The 20,745-nt window shown below is 44.5% G+C and overlaps 1 protein-coding gene across 1 annotated transcript in view; it reads right to left on the bottom strand.

The window, feature by feature from the left end:
• The window catches only part of LOC147896672 (paramyosin-like protein), a 157,080-nt gene that overhangs the window by 12,061 nt on the left and 124,274 nt on the right, over nucleotides 1-20,745 (bottom strand). Inside the window, exons 15-16 of the mRNA XM_087381551.1 lie at nucleotides 17,029-17,109; nucleotides 2,757-2,879 (exon numbers count right to left, since the gene is read on the bottom strand). Of these exons, the coding sequence (XP_087237677.1) occupies nucleotides 2,757-2,879; nucleotides 17,029-17,109 (204 nt within the window). The remainder of the gene's footprint in view (nucleotides 1-2,756; nucleotides 2,880-17,028; nucleotides 17,110-20,745) is intronic.

Raw genomic sequence — 20,745 nt, forward strand, 5'->3', positions numbered from 1 at the left:
AGCTTGTCTCTTACTGCCAATGGAGGAATCGGAACAAAAGGGAGTAATAGATCTGTAATGGCTTTTCATATGGGTCTATGATGCATCCCAAGATTGTATTGTTGACAGGCTGCCGGAAAAGAGAGAATGTGCCCTTGAGTATCCACCACATCATCAACGAACCGAATGCCCAACTTCATGAGATTGTAAGCCCTAACTGGTTGTTGTACAGCAAGACGGAGTCAAAAACAGCACTCCAGTGAAGGCTTTCTAGTAGAAGGGATGAAGCTATAGAAGAAGAATGGGGAGACCATTTGATGTGAGAGAGCACTTGCTTCCAATCCTGAATCAAAGCAGTAGAAAAAGGGCAGCCATGTATTTTACCTTGAAACTTGCCAAGTACTACTTTCCATGGATAAGTGAGCCAATGCCCATAAGCGCGCAACACACACTTTTTTTTTTTGGTAATATCCAGTGCAGTATATTTATATGCTCATAAATTTACATGATGGGAGGTCTCCGAAATGGAGAGTATCCCAAAGATCAGAAACATAAAAAGAAAAGCTCTATGCAAGAAGCATCCATATCACCCTCATGGCAGGCATCATATAAGGATTGCCGCAATGAGGCTCGGAAATATTCATATGACTTGTGAATCTGCCGACCCAAGTATGCCAAATTATGCTCACTCCAGATTGTCCAAAGAGCCCAATATCTCACCCAAGAGAGAAATAGTGAGTATGAGACAAAGACCTCATAAATCTGCCAAAGAGCCAAAAATGTTTCCCAAATCTGTGACTCCGGAAACGGAGCCGAAGATGATCTGAAATTCTCCTCAGGAGGATCCTAGAACACGGGCAGTGCCAAAGCAAATGAAGAACAGTCTCTGAAGGAGCCTGACATCTTAAACATGTGGATGGTGCAATGCGACGTTTAGCAAGTGTGACCCCCACTGACAATGGCGCACACACACACACACTATTTATGTGCATGTATGCATGTGCGCACGCGCGTGTGTGCTTTGTACATGTGATTCAAAAAGCTGGATGTATACATCTGATCAACAAGCTATGTGTGTACCTGCGATAAACAAGCTACCCTTGGGTTTGAAGAGAAATTTTTGAAGGTAGTCACTATTACATCAACAAGATTGTGATTTGACAGCACCCTTAGGGGGGTGCCTTGGGTCAAATAGCCATATTTGTATGCCTTTCATTGCCCCTCCATCCCTTGGAGTTAAAAGGGCAATCCCTTGCGAAAATGGCTGGTCCATTTCTACATATGGCATGCATAGAGAAAATTTGCAAATAAGACACACATGTCTTACCTCACTTTTCCATACCTACAATAATGGACTCAGGATCAGTTTCGACACATCCCAAATTGCATACAAACCCTAGGAGCTACTATGTAAACCTCCTCTAGAGGAAGGAATACTAGACCTGACATTTCAATAGAAAAGGAAAGTCTAGAGAAGTCACCCAAATGGGGCACCCTTTCGTAACTCAACGTCCGGGAATATGTGAGACAAAAGGATCATGTACACTAGTCTTCCATGAAACAAAGACCTTACCCCCCAAAAACCTCCTCCACTTTCTTAAAATATAAGGTCTGCCAAAGAAAACCCCCTCCTGACAGCGAGAGTGTTGGGATTTCCAATCTGCAACTTGTCTAAATTTGCTCAAGTTTACGAATGAAAACCGCCAGAAAAAAGACTCATTAAATACATGTAAATGTGCTGGCAATTTAAATTCCCCTACGGGTTGTACCTATGTAAAAGAGACTCAGCCATTGTCAGGACCCTGCTACACCATCATCATCAGTCCCATGAAATTACTGCTTTCATCAGAACAAAAGGAGCTGTTGCAAATCTTCAACTGGGACTCCTTAATGTCTGCAACTTGGCAGTCTGCAAGTACTGTGTTGGGGTAGCCAAAAGCAAATGAGAAGGCAAAGCAGCAGCTGCATGAGGGTATTCCAGATGTCATCATCAAGTATATTAACTTACATATATGGGGATAGAATGTCAATAAGGGACCACACAGTTCAAGGCCCCACCATCATGAAATGAGCGGTTTGAGTAATTGATTTTTGTAAAGTCCAGGAGGCAAAGTCACCCAAGGTATCGAGTGCTAGCAATGAATGAAGGCGAACAACTTCAAAGACTAATGTTGAAAGGCTATAATTGAGACTTCAAGCAAAGCATCTAGTTTGACCAACTAAATAGCCATGCTATTCTGAGCAACAATGTACCAACGAGAATGGTGCTCCTCGGCCAACCATCATGATGATATTGGATTGGTCATGTGCATCAAAGGAGCCAGTAGCCGACTAATAGGGTGGGCCACTACAGATAAGGTCAGGTGGCGTATTCAGCCATTTCGATTGGTTTGATTCGTTCTTTCCACTCTTAGACCCCTCTTCTGTTTTTGGCCAAGAGCATCATGTTCTCAAGAGTTTTTCTGTTTCTGTCCATGTATCTGTAACCTGTAAGCATCATAATCACATTAAGTAGTATTCAGATTTTTGTGTCTCTTGTTGGTTACTTTTACGCAGTGTGGCTGCAAAACCCATGGTCCACACTGACCTAGCCTCCATTGTACTCAGCTTCTTACTGATATTCTTATACTGCCTTGTGACCCTCATGTCAAGTTTTCTACCAGTCATATTTATTGCACACCATTCCTTTAACTAAACAGATTTCAAACTTGCTAGTGTACAGATATCCACATCCTTTTTAACACAATTATCCGCTGTATATATGAATTCATCCTTACTTGAAAAAGTTTCATTAGGTTGGCATATTGGCGCCTTGCTGCAACCATTTTCCCGTGCTGTTCTCTCAAAGAAGAAATAATATTTTGCTCAGACAGAAGCCTAGCTTTCATTTTCTCTAGCTTCTGGAACAAACAAACAAAAAAATCTCTAATTGGTCAGCTGAAAATCTAGTTTCCATTTTGTGCTACAATTGAACAATTGAACCCAACAAGATACTTCATCACAAGACGAGAACAAAAAACAGAAGAAATCTTGAAGAAAAGTCTGAAATCATGCTTTCCTAAAGATTGTGTGATCTCTAATATGTTCGTTTTTTTTGCAAAAAGAGACTTCTATTAAGTATTAAAGAAAACCGTTAGAGCAAGCTCCATACAGGATACACCATGCAATGCATGAAAAGCTCAAGAGCCAAAAGAAAGGATTGGGGCTGATAGTGCCATCTCAATCCAAGAGAAACCTCTGAGAAAAAGGGAGAACCCCTCCAAACTCCAAGAAATACAGTCCTCCTAGAAGAGGCTGCCTTGGGCTCTTATGATTAGGACTCTAGTCACTCATATCAGTATTTCTGCATTTGGTCATTGACAACTCGATCATTGGGATTTCTTTTTTGGCTGCACTGATGGCACTTTTCCTGGCTGCCCTTTTGTCTCTCGCTTGCTTCTTGACTGGAAGCATGTTCTTTCTCATCTGGAATGAAATGGACGGCAATCTTTGCTTGGGAAATCTTTGAGATCTGAAAGCATTCACTGGTCGAAAGTCTATAAGCCTCCCTTGGCTTTACACGAACCTCGACGTTCCTACTTTGTCTTGTTTAAAGGCGTCACCTCGGTTGCTGATGTTATAGATGATGCTGGTACTGTGCTCCCCTTTTCTCTAGCAACCACTACATATGGATTGGGCTCTCATTATCGTCCTTTGTGGCGACAAATTACTTCTATGTTTTCGCCTTTTGTTCCGATTCCTCCTTTGGAACTCCAAGACCAACTAGAAGATTGGACTTTGACTTCTCCAGGGTCCTCTTCTCGTCCTTTGAGGCTATCTCAGATTACTGTACTTGCATTGTATAAAATCCTTTTGCCTCAACCTTGGGTTTCAAAGAGAGGTGATTCTGTTTGGCGAACGCATAGCTCAGCCAAGTGGTGGAGGAAAAGATTACAGCAACTTTGGTCCTATAAAGTACCGCTTCGGCAACACGTTTTCTTTTGGCGAGTTCTTTTGGAAGTGTTTCCATCTGGACAGCTATTGGCTCATCGACACATTGCTCTTGCACTTTGCCACAGATGTTCTACTTCTTCGGAGACTGTGCCTCACTTGCTTTGGCATTGTCCATGCTCTCGTGAGTTTTTTGATTTGCTTTGACAGCGCCTACAAGCGAGATTCCCATCTGTTCCTTTTGGAAAGTTTTTCTGGCTATTTTGGGTTTCATCCATCCAGACCGGAGTTTCATCTTTTCTTCGTTTGGGTTCGCTACTGGGCACTATGGACTTTATGGACATATAGGAATTGTAAAGTCTTTGGTGATCCTACTTTCTCTTAGTTTGGCTTTTTTAAGCCCTGCATGCTAGCCCATATGGCTATCAAAGTATGAATCGTGTCAGTCCAAATACCCGTGAACACCTGTGATGGGTGTATCTGGGTGCCATCCAAGGCCTCTGTACATCTGGCTCTCCAAATGTGCCAAGAGGAAATGCTAGCCAAAATCTCCCAAGAGATGTCCACTGAAGCATGAGAAGCTCTGAAGGGAGTAAGTGGTACATCTTGAAGAGAGTAGGGCTCTATCACCTGCCGGCGGACCGAGAGTGCCCAAGAAGAAGGCTCACCCTCATAAAACATCTGGGGCCTAGTAAGGGATAACCATGCGACCGAGCCCCAAGTCATGAAGAAAGGGGAAGTATGAAAAATGATGAGTATCCGAGCAACCCCTTTCCAAATAGTCCTCGCCTGTGACTGCAGTCCCAAAGGCAATGTCGCACTGACTCCTCTGCAGAATGACAGCGAGGGCAAGTGGGATCAGCCCAAACTCGTGATCTCCACAGGTTCACTGCAATCCCTCCATGAATAGAAAGCCAAAAGAAAAGAGTGATCTTTCTATTTCTAAGGGATTTCCAGAGCCTCCTCTAGAAATTCCTATGCAAATCTGCGGTGATGAAGAAGCTATCCCAGTGGAGGGCTCTGGAGGGAATCCAACCCCTACTGCTCAACTGAAATCTCCTGGCATTACCAACCGTGAAACAAAAGAAGGGAATCCCCCTCTCTCAGTGCCCATGATCTATCCACTCCCACTCTCCTCGGTCCCACTGCAAGCACCTGATAGGTGCACCTCCCATATAACCACAATCTCCAAGATCCCAGGGCCAAGAGCAAAGGGTCGGGGTCTAAGTATTACTGCAAGCCCGCTCCATGGTCCACAAAACCAACAATCCTGACAGGCTGAAAGGCAACCTCTAGAAGAATATCATCCGTGGATCTAGAGAGTATACCTCCATCCCCAACGTCAAAGACCAGTGCATCTTCCCCGAGACCTCGAAGAGCAATCACCTGTAGAGGAACTGCTATCCTCGAAAAAGCTCCCATCCAAGTGGTGGAAGTAATAGGCATCTCAACTGTCCATTCCACCGGGATGGCTGCATCTATCTGCTAAATCCTATGTGCTACCCCTCTGAGGTGACTCACAAACTGTATTCTCTGATCCTCACGTAGCCTGATAAATGCCTTCCAAGTGCCTATTGTGTAGGCAAGGCCTCTCTCCCATCTAAACCACTGCATGTAATGGGAAGTGCCCAGTGGTCTGCCATGCTCATCAAGTATACTATCATTCCAAATGATCGGCTGCCTATCAATCTCTTCTAGGGTAGAGGGCGGAACCCTTCGAAGAGTGTTCCTGAAGCTCCCCCAAGCTTTCAGGAGGGCAGTCATGAGAGGAGAGGCAGGAGATCTGAGAGGGGCGGAAGTAAAAATCCAGCGAGGGCTATGCACCCTATCATCTCCCAAGGTAGGTGTGCAAGCCTGAATGCGTCCAAAAAAGAAATCCTTCCAAGGTTCCTATCCAGGCATGAGTCCCACCATCTTACAAAGCAATGCCCTGCACTGCAAGTCCGGGTCAATGATATTAAGGCCCCCTTCACATGTAGGGAGAATAATGGTCTCCTAGGCCACCCTCGGTACAACATCTACCGTGCCATCAAGTCCACTCCATAAAAAATTCACGCAACATCTCTAATATGTTCTAGAGACATGAGGCCCCCGATTAGACCCTAGTTAGGCACATGCGGAGTATGCCACGGCTTTCCCCTTGCTTGGAGTACCATCACCATCGTATAAAGCAGGGAACCCCATGGACACGGGGAACTACTGAACTCTCATGATTGGTCACACACTCGCGAAGACTTACGGATTGGTACTAGGTAGTAGGGAGAGAGATCAGCTCTTTCATAGAGGCATAGGGACAGCAGCGGGCTTTGGGACAGGATGGGTTCCGGAGGCAGCATTCCACTCTTGATCACATCTTCACCTACAGGCGGTTATCGGAGAGGCTTGCTTTGTAGACTTTCGAAATGCCTTTGACACAATTCCACGATCTTGCATGATAGGAGAAAAGATGTGCCCTTGGAGGCATCATCAGATTAGATTGAGAGCACAATAGGAGTGAAGCAAGTATGCCCCCTGTCACCGACACTCTTTGGGCTCTACATTGATGAGATCACAACCTTTATTGATCACCTAGGAGGCGAGGGATCGTTGCTTGCTAATTTGATGATACAGATACTGTTGTACGCAGACGATATAGTCCTCCTATACTCATCAGCAACAGGCCTACAGACACACCTAGATGCCTTAGAGGTGTTTTGCAAGGAGAAAGACTTGATAGTCAAGTTGGGCAAGACCAAGGCTTGAGTTTCAACACCTCACATGCAGTAGTTCACCAAGATGAAATATTTGACTCAGACAAAGCTCTCGAGAAGCATATGAAATGGGCAACCATGCTGTCAATGTATCATTTTCAGATTGTCCATACTCCGGGAGTTAGGAACGGAGTGGCAGATGCCTTGTCTCGAAGATCCCAGGTAAACAATGCGACTATGGCTTATCATCGGGATCTAAAAGACATGAGGGAGCAATATGCTAATGATGCAGATTTTGGTGAGATTTTACAGCAAGTGCAATAGGGGCAATCTACCAGTCACTATTCCTTGAAAGATGGGTATCTAATAAAAGATGACTGCCTATTCATCACCTAGGAGATGAGGAAAAAGATTTTGGAGGAATGCCATGCACTTCCCTATGCTGTGCATAGACGAATTACAGCAGCAACTCAGAGAGGTATTTCTTTTCGCCAGGGATGCAGAAAGATATACATCAGTTTGTCACAGCCTTACCTATCAGAAAGTGAAATATGATAGACAGAAGACACCTGGCCTACTTATGCCTCTTCCCGTGCCTCAGGCACCGTGGGAAAGTATTGCAATGGACTTCATTTTTTATTTGCCAAGATCAAAGTCAGGGAATGATGGGATTTGGACTCTCATTGATAGATTCAGCAAGCACATTTTGCTTCGCAAAGCTATTAAGGCAGATCATATGGCTGAGCTTTTCATGGCACAGATCTTTAAGCACCATGGTATGCCTAAGTCCATGTCAATGATCGAGATCCCAAAATGACCAGTCTATTCTGGAGAGCTTTATTCGATAATATGGTGACGAATCTGAATTTTTCTTCTTCCTTCCACCCCCAGACAGATGGTCAAAGTGAGGTAGCAACTTCTACAGCGTTGGATATGCTGAAATGCTACGTGGGTGACCAAGGTTCAGACTAGGAAAAGTACCTACCATTGGTGGAGTTTGCTTACAATAATACAGTTCACAGCTCCACAGCAAAAGCCCCCTTTGAGGTCATCTATGGGAAGGTGATTCTGCCACCTATCCCGAGGACCAAAGATGAAATATTTGCAGCTGATCAGTTTGTTAGAGACCTCCAGACACCTTTCAACCAAGTCCAGACAGCAATTGAAAGGTCTCAAGAACAGCATAAGAGAGCTGAAGATAAGCATAGGAGACAGTTGGATCTCAAGCGAGGGGATTGGGTGCTTTTTTGAAGTTTAAGAAGGCTAGGCTCCGCAAGCTAAAGGGTAAACAAAAGGTGTATGCAAAGTTATCTCCCAGATATTATGGCCCTTTCAGGGTTACAGAAGAGATTAATGAGGTCGCATATAGGTTGGCATTGCCAGAGCATTGGAGGATTCACAATGCCTTTAATGTGAGTCTTCTGAAGAAATTTCAGGGGCCAGAGCCTACAGAGCTAGCAACGGAGGATCCACCAGAAGTGGATGACCTGTGATCATCCACACCTTTTTTTACAAGGAAGCTTTTCAGTTGAGTTCAATTGAATAGAAGCCGAGGGGATGTCACCAAGCTGTAAATACTCCGAAGTCAAAGTTTTAGTTGACCATTTATTGATCATAATTATTGAGTTCTTTTATTTAATTATGTTCAAAGAGTTATATTTATTTAGTCAAAGTATTGACTTCAGTCATAGATACTTAGCTTAGGTTAAGTAAGCCTAACCCCGGTTAGGAAGATCTGGCTTTGGCCAAGATGGTTAACCACGGTTAGCCAAGGAACCAAAGCGCTCAGAGAGTGTTGACTTCGGTCAATGAGACTTGGCTTACGCCAAGAGGGTTAACCTCGTTAACCAAGGTACACCAACTTCGGTTGGAGAGACTTGGCCATAATTAAGGCGCTCTGACTGATGGTCAAGCCCCTTAATTACAACCAAGAGGATTGACCTCAGTCGACTACGAATTGTGTTCTATGTTTTTTTCACATGTTTGCTTAGTGGGGACGCCTACAGTGACTAGGATTAGTCCACAGACCATTATTTGCATGCAAAACGCTAACCTTTAATGGGTGCCATGGTTATGCGCTTTAGTTTATTATTGCAAGTACCAAGCAAGGTTGAGAACCTAAGCGCTTTGGAGCTCTATGCCCAGCCAGGAGATGTCCAAGGACCAAGAGGCTATAAAGACCCTAGAGCTTTGCCCTTTGTGGCATGTAACTATAGTTTAGTTAGTGATTTTGACAAGTGGCATGTTGCCAAATGAATGAGCCTTGAGCTCTTTGTAAATGATTCACGTTTGAATTTCTTGTAACACAGCTACGTGTTGAGAACTTCTTTTAATCATTTTCTCTCAAGTAATAAAATCCTTCGGGGGGGAACAACTCGACTGTTGTCCTAGGCCCTTGTGTGGGTGTGGGTGTGTGTGTCTGTGTGTGTGTGTGTTGTGTGTGTGTGTGTGTGTGTGTGAAAAGACTGCGGCAACTTTGGGCATACAAGGTTCCAATTCGACAACAGGTTTTTTTATAGCGAGTGCTTCTGGGAATTTTTCCATGTGGACAGTTGTTGGCTCGTAGGCACATTGCTCCTGCTTCATGTCATTGGTGTTTGACTTCTCGGGAGACTGTGTCTCATTTATTCTGGCATTGCCCGTCTTCTCGGCAGTTTCAGGATTCTCTTCGATAGCGGCTACGAGCGAGATTCCCGACTCTTCTCTTCAGGAAACTTTTTTGGCTCTTTGGTTTTCATCCACAGCGACCAAAGTTTCATCTTTTCTTTGTTTGGGCTCACTACTCTTCTCTTCAGGAAACTTTTCTGGCTCTTTGGTTTTCATCCACAGCGACCAGAGTTTCATCTTTTCTTTGTTTGGGCTCGCTATTGGGCACTTTGGACTTTATGGACAGACCGCAATTGTAAAGTCTTTAGTGATCCCAATTTTTCTTTGTTTGCTTTCTTTAAGCATTCTCTGCAGCAATCTTTCTTTGATTGCTTGTAGACTCGCCAGATAGATCAGGATCTATATTTGGCTTATACTAAAATCTTCAGTAGTTGTGTTTTCTAGCACCTCTTTTCTGAGGTGACTATTGTTGTAACATGATCAATCAAAGCATTCACTAAAAAAGTGTGTGTGTGTGTGTGTGTGTGTGTGTGTAAAAAGTGTGTGTGTGTAGTGTGAGAGAGAGATCCCATGCTAGCCCTCATGCTCCCACGCTGCAGTTGCTTGTTTCTCCCTCAGTTTGACGCCCTCAAGGTTCCGTTTGACGCCCGTTTTGCGTCCTATGCTCTGTCAGAAAATTCAAAATAAAAATAAAAATAAAAAATTTCGTACTGTCAAAAATCCGTACGATTTTGTCCGTACAGTTTTGCTGTCAGGAAAAAAAAAAATCGCACTGTTAAAAATCCGTACGATTTTGACCTTACAGCCAGGAAAATTCCGTATAGTTTTGTACCTACTATGCTTTCCTCCTTGTAAAGCGTTGTTGCTTCCAAGCCTTTTCCTTAACTCGAATGGCAGATTATTCCTATGAGAAAACCTTTCACAAAGACAAGTCGGTTTCCAATAAGAAACAAAAACAGGTGATGGATTTAGATGATTCCCTTCATGACTCTGCTGAGCCTCAACTTGTTTACGAGGTTATGCATAAAGGGTTTAAAGACACCCCGCAAAGGTTGGAAAGATCCACTTCCCACCACTAGCATTATGGTGGAAGTGGATATATTTGATCCAGTTAAGGAGTATGCAAAGCATGCCATTATAATTTTCTTCACAAGACGGATGCCTGTTGTAGCAGATGTTGGGAATTGATTGACTCGAACCCTGGGTGGTTCCTATGTCAAAAAAGTTCATTATGCAACGGAGGGCTTTTTTGAGATCATAATGGCTGATAAGGAGCATCGTCAGGTTTTGCTGGAGCACTCTCCTCTCTTCTATGGCCAGCAAGTTGTCCATGTCCTGCCCTCATCTCCCGCCCGGGATTACCAGGCATTGATTCGGCATCGTTGCCCTGTTTGGGTAGAAGTTGTGGATTTTCCTCAATGCTTGTCTTCTCTTCTACCTAAAATTGTGGCTTCTGGTATGTTCACCGCGACCCAATGGAAATTCGAATCGCTTTTGCATTTTGTGGGATACGGATCATCCCACTCCAGCTTCATATTCGGTTACTGTGAATAATGTTTCCATGGGGAGTGCCTTTTACAAGCTCAAGTGGGGGCTGTTTGCAGGTGCTTGCTTTGAATGCAAGCAATTTGGGCACATGGCTTCACAATGCCCTTCCCGAGCTCCACGGATGCCAGTGCAAGCTGAAATGGTTCAGCCTTTGAATAAGAATGCAAATGCCTCTTCTGTGGTCGAAAACAAAGGGGTCCAACAGTTTTTCTCTCTTCAAGACAAAGGCAAAGCCCCGGCTGTCTCAGATGGTAATGCTTCTTTTCCTGTGCCTTTGTCCTCTCCACCTCAGGGGAAGCAAAATCTTCTGGCGATCCAAACATGGCAGAAAAAGTCTCAGGCTGCTTTTGATGCATCACATTTGTTCTCCCAAGATGCATGGTGGATTGAACATCACGGATATTCATGTGCATAGGTAATCAGCCTTGGGCTCTTATGATTAGGACTCTAGTCACTCATATCAGTATTTCTGCACTTGGTCATTGACAACTCGATCATTGGGATTTCTTTTTTGGCTGCACTGATGGCACTTTTCCTGGCTGCCCTTTTGTCTCCCGCTTGCTTCTTGACTGGAAGCATGTTCTTTCTCATCTGGAATGGAATGGACGGCAATCTTTGCTTGGGAATTCTTTGAGATCTGAAAGCATTCACTGGTCGAAAGTCTAAGCCTCCCTTGGCTTTACACGAACCTCGACGTTCCTACTTTGTCTTGTTTAAAGGCATCACCTCGGTTGCTGATGTTATAGATGATGCTGGTACTGTGCTCCCCTTTTCTCTAGCAACCACTACATATGGATTGGGCTCTTATTATCGTCCTTTGTGGCGACAAATTACTTCTATGTTTTCGCCTTTTGTTCCGATTCCTCCTTTGGAACTCCAAGACCAACTAGAAGATTGGACTTTGACTTCTCCAGGGTCCTCTTCTCGTCCTTTGAGGCTATCTCAGATTACTGTACCTGCATTGTATAAAATCTTGTTGCCTCAACCTTGGGTTTCAAAGAGAGGTGATTCTGTTTGGCGAACGCATAGCCCAGCCAAGTGGTGGAGGAAAAGATTACAGCAACTTTGGTCCTATAAAGTACCGCTTCGGCAACACGTTTTCTTTTGGCGAGTTCTTTTGGAAGTGTTTCCATCTGGACAGCTATTGGCTCATCGACACATTGCTCTTGCACTTTGCCACGGATGTTCTACTTCTTCGGAGACTGTGCCTCACTTGCTTTGGCATTGTCCATGCTCTCGTGAGTTTTTTGATTTGCTTTGACAGCGCCTACAAGCGAGATTCCCATCTGTTTCTTTTGGAAAGTTTTTCTGGCTATTTTGGGTTTCATCCATCCAGACCGGAGTTTCATCTTTTCTTCGTTTGGGTTCGCTACTGGGCACTATGGACTTTATGGACATATAGGAATTGTAAAGTCTTTGGTGATCCTACTTTATCTCTGTTTGGCTTTCTTAGGCGTTCTCTGCAACAATCTTTCTTTGATTGCTTGCAGACCCGCTGCATAGATCATGAGGTCTTTTTGGCATATACTAAAATTTTCAGTTGATTTAATGGTAGCACCTTATTTTGAGGTTGCCACTCATATAATATAATCAATCAAAGATTTCACCCAAAAAAGTGTGTGTGTGTGTGTGTGTGTGTGTGTGTGTGTGTGTGTGTGAAAGAGAGAGAGAGAGAGAGAGAGAGAGAGAGATGGGACAAGGTGACACCAAAGGGGAAAAACTCATACAGGCTACAAGGGGCTGAGGCAAAGGACATGCTATGACCCTTTGCTGAGTACTATGCTGAAAGAGCTCAATGGCTCAGGCAAAATCAAGTATAAAAATATATATCATATCATGTGCCATCTGCTATCTGGAGCAGCCTGGGAACTGGCACTGGAACTAGAAACTAGAAACTGGAAACTCAAAAACCGAAACCCGGCACTATGGTGGCTCGTCTATGAGTGGTGAAAATGTCTCAAATCTGAGTTTGTCTAACTGTCTCATGCTGTCGTATCGGAGGGGAACGTGGTCTCCTCGATCACTGAAGCCGTTGGGCTATGTTCAGAGTGACCCCTCATCTCATGCGGTCTCCTCTAAGGAAAGCTGGGATAGGGCAAACCTCAATCGAGCGTGCTCTGGGTGCTCTCCTTGTTGTGGATGGCCTCTGCAATCCTCTCTAGGTGATCCAAACTACTCGCATAGCAACTAGCTCCTCCCGCTTCACCCCACTGTGTCCTGGAGCTAACTCAAATGCATCGAAATCTGTGACGTGCCGATGTGTGTGGTCAGCCTCAGCATCCTATTGTGTGATCGCCTCCTACTGCTCTCTAGCAAGGTCTCCCTGTGTCGGCACATCTCAAGCAGATAGAGCCCAATGCAGATCTGGTCATGGAAGTGGATCAATCGTGATAGTGGGCCGAAGCCACTCCCATCTTGATAGAGGCAGTGGTATCCCCCCCGGATCTCGTAGTAGGCTGGGCAGGTGCAAAGAAAGTGCTATCTCAACCACTCCTAGTGTGCATAGCGTGCAGGTCCTCTCTAGGTATACGTGTTGCTCTCCCTGTCTCAATCCTCAGCTGATGAGATGAGACCCGAATCTGCCCAATGGTTATCCTCAATGCATGTGAGACTCTTCTGTCCTCGAGATATAGGGGTCTGACAATGAATCCCTCCTCTGAGACATTCAAGAAATGATCTCGGTAGAAATGTGTCTTGGTGGGAGCTCTTGATCTCCCTCCCAAGTCCTAGACGTGTGGAGTTGGAGAAGATCTAACCATATGATACGGTTAATCTCATCTCGCGGGGTCGACTCAGGGGGGTGAGTCCAAACTATACTAAAAGGGGAGGAGCCTGTCCATCTGAATCCCGTGTCTAGCGAACCATGTGGGTATACGCCAGGTTTCCCAAGGTTGACTGTTAGGTCTCTCTCTCTACAGAACACCTCTAGGGCCTCCAGGTGTCTCTGTAGCCCCTCCACTGAGGATGAGATAAGGACTATCATCAGCATATAGCAATATCTCTATCATCAGATCGGCCAATAGTGATCCTTCGCCTCCTAGGCGGTCTATGATTCATCAATGTACAGTCCGAAGAGAGTCAGTGAGAGGGGGCAACCCTGCTTCATTCCGATCATACTCTCGACCCAATCCGATAGGCCAACTGGGGCACGAACTCTACCTCTGACTAACTCTCTGCACTCGTCGTCGAACCAAGGGTTCTGAGCCCATCCCTGATCCGCCCGGATCGGGTCATGGGAAAAGATATGATAGCAACGTCTTGTACCACTGAGACAAGGTTGTCGGAGGCGCCGGTGAGGTCTATGTCATCTCCAAGTAGAGCCGGGAGCTCCCTGGCTAGATGGCTCATGTACACTAGGTCAAGAGCACAGTCAAAGTGGATCTGAGTGCGTGGAGGCATGGGGGGATCTCTCCCTGGGGTTGGCATGGTGGTGGAGATATGGAAGGCCAAGTATGAGTGGTCAACTCTGAGTTGGGGGGGGGGGGGGGTTTTATGGCGAAGTCGTGTATTCCTGAGACAAAGTTTAGTGGGGGCTAGTAGATAGTCCACTGTACTAGATCCACCACCATATGGGAAGCAAGTGAGTCTCCCAAAAGATGGCCATCTGTGAAGGCCATTAAAGATGATCAGGTCATGGATTGCCCCAAGCTCAAGCAAATGTCGTCCATATCTTGTGACCTGTGGGGCATCTGTACTATCCCAAAGCTCAACTGCATCTAGTTCTGGGACTATGTGTGGGTCTCTGTCATCATCTGAGAAGTCAAGTAGGCACACCTTTCTATTTCCTGTCCGTGCATTAAAGTCCCCTAGCAGGAGGGTGTCTCCCTATCTGGAAAACTCCGTGATGTCATCATGCATCATCTCATATGGGCTGTGTCCATCTGTAGTGACCTCTCGTGCATAGGATGACGTGTTTGGAGGAAAGTAGCACACTGCAATGAAGATAGGCCGAGCATCTAGGATTTGAGCTCGTATCCACATCTGTCGTGCATGCTCCTCTCTCCGAACCATAGATATGAGTGGTGTCAATTGTGATCTAAAAAGGACAGCCACTCCACCGGAGCCCCGGACTCCGCTATCTCTTCTCAACTCTCTTCCGTGAGCTGATTCCCATGTCTATCCAGTCACTGTGGGCTGCCCTCGCTCCGGACTCTCATGTGTTTCGGTGTAGAAACTTATGTCCCTGTCAGTGTAGGTCTCCAAGAAACCACCTGGATTGGACTAGAGGGTTGGTGCCATTACAGTTCCATACTGCCATTTTCAGTCCACTATGTGCACTCATCCCGTGGACCCGACACCGTCACAATTCACCTTCCTCTTTTTCTCCTCTTTCTGCCCTTTCTCGAATGATAACTCTGCCATCTCTGTATGCTGCCCATTTCCCTTCCTGTCTTGCTGCCGTCACTTTCACCATTCCCTCCCTGCGATGTTCCTAATGTAGGAGGGTGAGATCATCATTCAAAAAAGTCATGGTGCCTCTTAGAGTAGCCCTCATGCTCATCAATGTGGATCTGTCCTTCAAGATACGGAATCTTAGTATCAGTGGCCTGCTTGGCGCATCTGCTTTACCCACCCTCCAAGCTGTCTCGCAAGTTAGGTTGACAACCATTTTAGTGAAGAGTATGTGGGCGTGAGTGTCCCCCATTGGCAAACCTCTAATAAGTGCATTCAATGATTTGCTGTCCCGTCTCTTGTCCTCCTCGAGGGCATCTGAGATGATCTCTTTTTTGGGGGCAGATGTACCCTTCTTGACCACGTCCTTCTTTCAACTCAGCGTGCTTCCCTTGCATTGTGGCCTGCATGGCTGCAATATCTTTTCTGAGGGTAGCATTCTCTGCTTTGAGCTCTTCCATTGCCTTGCATGTCTCTGCTGGAGTCCCATTCATGTCTTTTATCTGCTGTAGTTCAGTCTCTAGTGCGTGAACTTTATCTTCGAGGCTGGTGTTGGCGGCTGTCCACCCCTTGTTGTCTTTCTCCCATTCTTCCTTTCTGGATTTCTCCTTTCCCCCTTCCTCCACTCTTCTTGTATCTTGCTACTCTGTTTCTTCATTTCATTGAGTACTTTATCCACAAGTGATTTTCAGCCAATAAAGCCACATTTGTGGCTTCGAGACTCTCTACCTTCTCAATGAGTGGCTGATAAGAACACTTTCCGCAACTTTATTGGTTGTTTTAGATGAGTAGGTTGCCATGGCAACATCTAGGGCTTGTTTCCCCCATTTGTCCTCCACACATCCTTGTGTAGGCATAGTTACAATCCACAGTTTGCTGCCCGTTTGCAGAAATGTATAGGAAAGAAGAGATATCTCACATTTTTGCTATCCCGGGGTGATTTCCAGGCCTGCTGGTATGTTTTCCCATCTCTCCTTGTTTGCCTCAGTGCTGCATTGTTTCTATTGACTGTTTGGGGTAGCCTCTCCTGACTTTTCTTGATTTTTTTGCAGGTCCGGGACAGAAGGGGGAGGTATTTTGCTGCTGTTAAGGGTTTGCCTAGGACAGATGGATGGCGGGGGGAGGGGGATGCTGATGAAGTCGAGGGTGTGGAGGTGTGGTTGAGGGTAGTGAAGTAGGCAGGGACCTGCTAGGGGCTGGGGGGGGGGGGGGAGAGAGAGAGAGAGAGAGAGAGAGAGAGAGAGAGAGAGTTATTTACAGAAATGTTGGTTTCATCTTGTATCTCATTGTAATAAAGAGCCTAGATGAGGGGGGTCCCATCTAAGCCCTTAATCAGGTATTCATGTTTTCTCAACCAATATTATAAATTTCAGTTTCTATCTCACATGTCTATGAAGTAAAGCAATATTCCACAATCTTATATGCAGTTCAATCTTTCCCCTTCCCCTTTGAGAGAGCATTGAGAGGTTCATTTTATGAGAAAAAGTAGCATATGCGAGGATCCTTTGAATGAACACTCATCTTAAAGGATTATCGGAATACAATTGCTCCAAGTTTGACCTTGGCATTAATTAATGCAACATCGGATAAAAACAGCTCTATATACGTAAGTTCATTTAACAGAAAAGAAATAAACAACAATTCACAAAAAATCCAAAGTCAGAAAGATGCATGAAAATCTTCAAGAGAAATGCAAAAAGTGAATTATTGTAGCTGTTCTCCCTAAACAACAATATACAGAATAATTGGTTACTTTTACATGAAGTCCAATGAACTAAAACAAGATCTTTCCTATTTCAGGTCTTTACAAAAATACACAAAGCGTTACATGGGTGAGCATAAATCCACTCAACACTAACTCTGCCTATACAAGTTAAATTACCTGTTGGACTCCCTGTGCAATATCACTCATTGAATCAACAAACTTTATTCGACCTTCAGGCGAGGTCATCACAGTCCCGAACTGCAACAAAAGAAATGTTTTAAAAGCATTTGGTCAAATCATTTGCTTCTTATTTATTTCAAGTAAACCACCCTCTTGTGCTTACTTGTATATGCAAAAGAATGTCATTCCTTCACCAAACTTTGTACTTATATTAGCATGTATTTAACATGTCCACATTAAACGATCTATCAACTCCATATCTATAGGAAATGCTAGTATAGTTTTCAATCTGTCGTTATAGCCTATGGATGAAACATGACCTCTACAAAACCTCTCTCTCACTCACACGAACACACACACACACACTTTTTTTTTTGTGGAATCCATATTTGTTTATATTACAAGAAGCAGTTCCAAAGAGAGAACTTGCCATTACAAAACATCAAAAGATTTCAATTAAGACAAGTAGATTTAGTAATCTATCTGGCGGGCTCTAAGACAATCATAAAAGATTGCCTTGGTGACATCTGGAAATAGGAAACTTGGAAAAAGTGGAATCTCTAAAGATACTCTGATTTTTGTCCTTCCATAGAGTCTAGAGGCCCCAATATCGAACGCATGCGAGAAAAATATGAAACTGCGGACTCGGTGGATAGATGCCAAATATCCAGAAGAGCTTGCCAAAAGAAGCAGTGGGGAATCTGGCTCAGAGATGTTGCTGTAAAAGAAGCAACGGGAATCTGGCTTGGAGATCATTCTGTAAAAGAAGCAGAAAGTCACGAGTGACAAGGCAATGCCAAAAGAGATGGGATCAAGGATTTCCTAGGAGCCAGACATCCGTGACAAACAATAGGAGCAATATGTCATGCTAGGACTTGATTGTTATATTAGCCAATGGCAGAGGACAAGTGCCTGAATCCTAGCAATTCAAAGCCCAATCTGTGAGACATAAGAGAGCTCTAACTGCAGTACTGGTAGAAAAGATTGAAGCATCTAAGAAAGAGAATGCCAAAACTGTATATAATGCAGCCCCAAACAATACTATTTGACTGCCAATGGAAAAGAGATCAATGTACCGTCCGGATGTATCACATCACCCACCAATTGTATCCCTTTGGATGAAATGAAGTAAAGGGTTCTTGCAAAGCAAGGGGATCAAACACCTTTGACCAATGCAGACTTTCAGCACGCAAAGAATTGCCCTCCAGGGAGAAATAATTTCTTTCCAATCTGAAAGCATTGTAGCGGCAAATGGGCAACGCTTAACTTTGCCATCAATGTGTCCCAAAATAAAATCCCATTGATTTGGATGCCAATGCCCAAAAGCGGAAGTAGTCGATTGTGAAATCAAAGGATGCATCATCGCAGCAGGCTGATTACACTGCAGAAATTCGAGCATCATATTTCCCTTGTGTGCCAAAATGTGAATGACCACCATGCATTTTTGGTGAGCAAAGGCGCTCCATAGAAAGTAATCTAAGGCTCTTACAGCCATGCCTCGAGCGCCAAAAGGTCTCCATAAGAGTGGACATAAAAGATTGAATATCCTTCTAGCCAAACATCAAAAGAGGCAAGAAGAACTGTATGCAAGCAACTAAAATAGATTGCACAATACGGAGACGAACATGTAGTGGTCAGCGTTGTTGGATATGGGCTAATCCCTTGGTGTACCCCCTTGTGTGGTTTGGATAAATTGTAAATGGGTGATGAATGAAAGGCGCCCTTGGTGCTTGTGACACGTGTATAAATGGACATTTAAGTAATCCCATATGCAAAAAGGGATTACAATGAGCCTTGGATATAAAGAGGGTTGAGACCCCTCTCTCTCATCCCGCCGGCCTTTTTGGGAGAGAGATAGAGAGGGCTAGGCACGGCTAGGGTGTGAGGGTGTGGGACCCCTCATAACCGGTGCCCCCATTGACACGTGGCACACTCTCTTTCATCTACATGGTATCAAAGCAGACTATCTCTATGGACATGTGCGAGTCTAGGCGGCTCGTTGTCTGTCACGTATTCAACACATGGCGATAGCTTGGATCTAGGCAGATTTTGAACTGCCACACAGTGCCGTGATTCGTGGCACAATTAACTGCGGCTTTCTTGTTGGTGGCAACTGCTCTACACTAGTGGCTGGCTCCGTGTTTCGATTGGCACGGACTTTGAGTCATGGAGTCTTTGGTTTGTGGTCAAGCATTTGTCTCGCGTCGTCAATTTGTGGTGGGCGGGTCTTTGCTTTGACTAAGCTCGCCTTTCAAGGTGCTTAGCCCATGGGGGGTGTTGGATATGGGCTAATCCCTTGGTGTACCCCCTTGTGTGGTTTGGATAAAATGTAAATGGGTGATGGATGAAAGGCGCCCTTGGCGCTCATGACACGTGTATAAATGGGCATTTGAGTAATCCCATATGCAAAAAGAGATTACAATGAGCCTTGGATATAAAGAGGGGTTAGACCCCTCTCTCTCATCCTGCGGGCCTTTTTGGGAGAGAAAGAGGACTAGGCACAGCTAGGGTATGAGGGTGTGGCACCCCTCGTAACCGATGTCCCCTGTTGACACGTGGCACACTCGCTTACGTCTACACAGGTGGCTACCTTCCAATATTCCAGCTTCTTTTTAAGCTTTTTAAGCACCCAATCTATTTGTTGCCGATGAGTGACCATCCAACCCAATGGAGAACCCAGATGCCAAACAAGCTAGTTGAGCAATACAATTTCCCCAGGCCATAGAGAAGAAATGGCAATCTTTAGCATGTAAAGGTAGAAGCTTCGATTTTTGAAAATTTACCTGCAAGCCAACAACCAATCCATACAAGGATAGGGCATTGAGTTATGAAAGATCCTGCAAAATATTTTTTTGGGTGAAGAAGGAATCATCGGCACATAAGCTTCTGCAAGCATGGGCTTTCTGCCATATATCTCTAACCCATGCAAAGCATTAGTATTCACAAGGTAATCTATATACCGAAGCATCGGATGACTAGCTATTGCATATAGCAGTGTGTTGAGCAGGGCATCCTTGTCTCACTGATCGATGCAAAATCCACTGATAGAAAATGTCACCAGATAAGATGCAGGTGGCTTTACTATCAGAGTATAAACAATATATAACATGCTGCATTTTATCCCAAAAATCAAACACTGCACCGTTTGAGAGATGAAGCCCCCTTGAACAGTATCAAATGCTTTGACGATGTCTACTTGCAGCAAAAGCAGATCTCGATGTGTGTATTTTGCATAACCTATCCCAATATAATCATTGGCAATATAATCACTGATATGACAAAGAGGTACGACGCCATGTTGGGTAGGCTGCAGACCATCATGAAGAAAAACTTTTATTCTACCAACCACCATTTTAGCATCCACCTTATAAATGATTGGCAGAAGTGTGATGGGTCTCCAATCAGCAAATGACTCACACAGACTCTTTTTTGGAAGTAGCTTGACCAGCCCTTTCTTCCCAACCTGGAGACTTCCATTTGCACACACACACACGCACACTTTTTTTTTTTTTTTTGGTGAAGATTTTGATGCTGTATATTACACACTAGCTTCCCCTAACTGAGGATCTCAAAAGTACATCAGCAGAAGATCACACACACACCTTTTTTTTTGTGAAAGCTATGTATCCTTATATTACAAAGAGTAGCCCTCCAAGAGAGGACCTACTATTACAATATCAAAAGATTTCATTGTAAGACAAATAGACAGAGTAA

Source organism: Dipteris shenzhenensis, chromosome 11 (assembly GCF_047967505.1).
Source record: "Dipteris shenzhenensis isolate YYH24624 ecotype China chromosome 11, Dip_SZ_1.0, whole genome shotgun sequence".
Classification (NCBI taxonomy): domain Eukaryota; kingdom Viridiplantae; phylum Streptophyta; class Polypodiopsida; order Gleicheniales; family Dipteridaceae; genus Dipteris; species Dipteris shenzhenensis.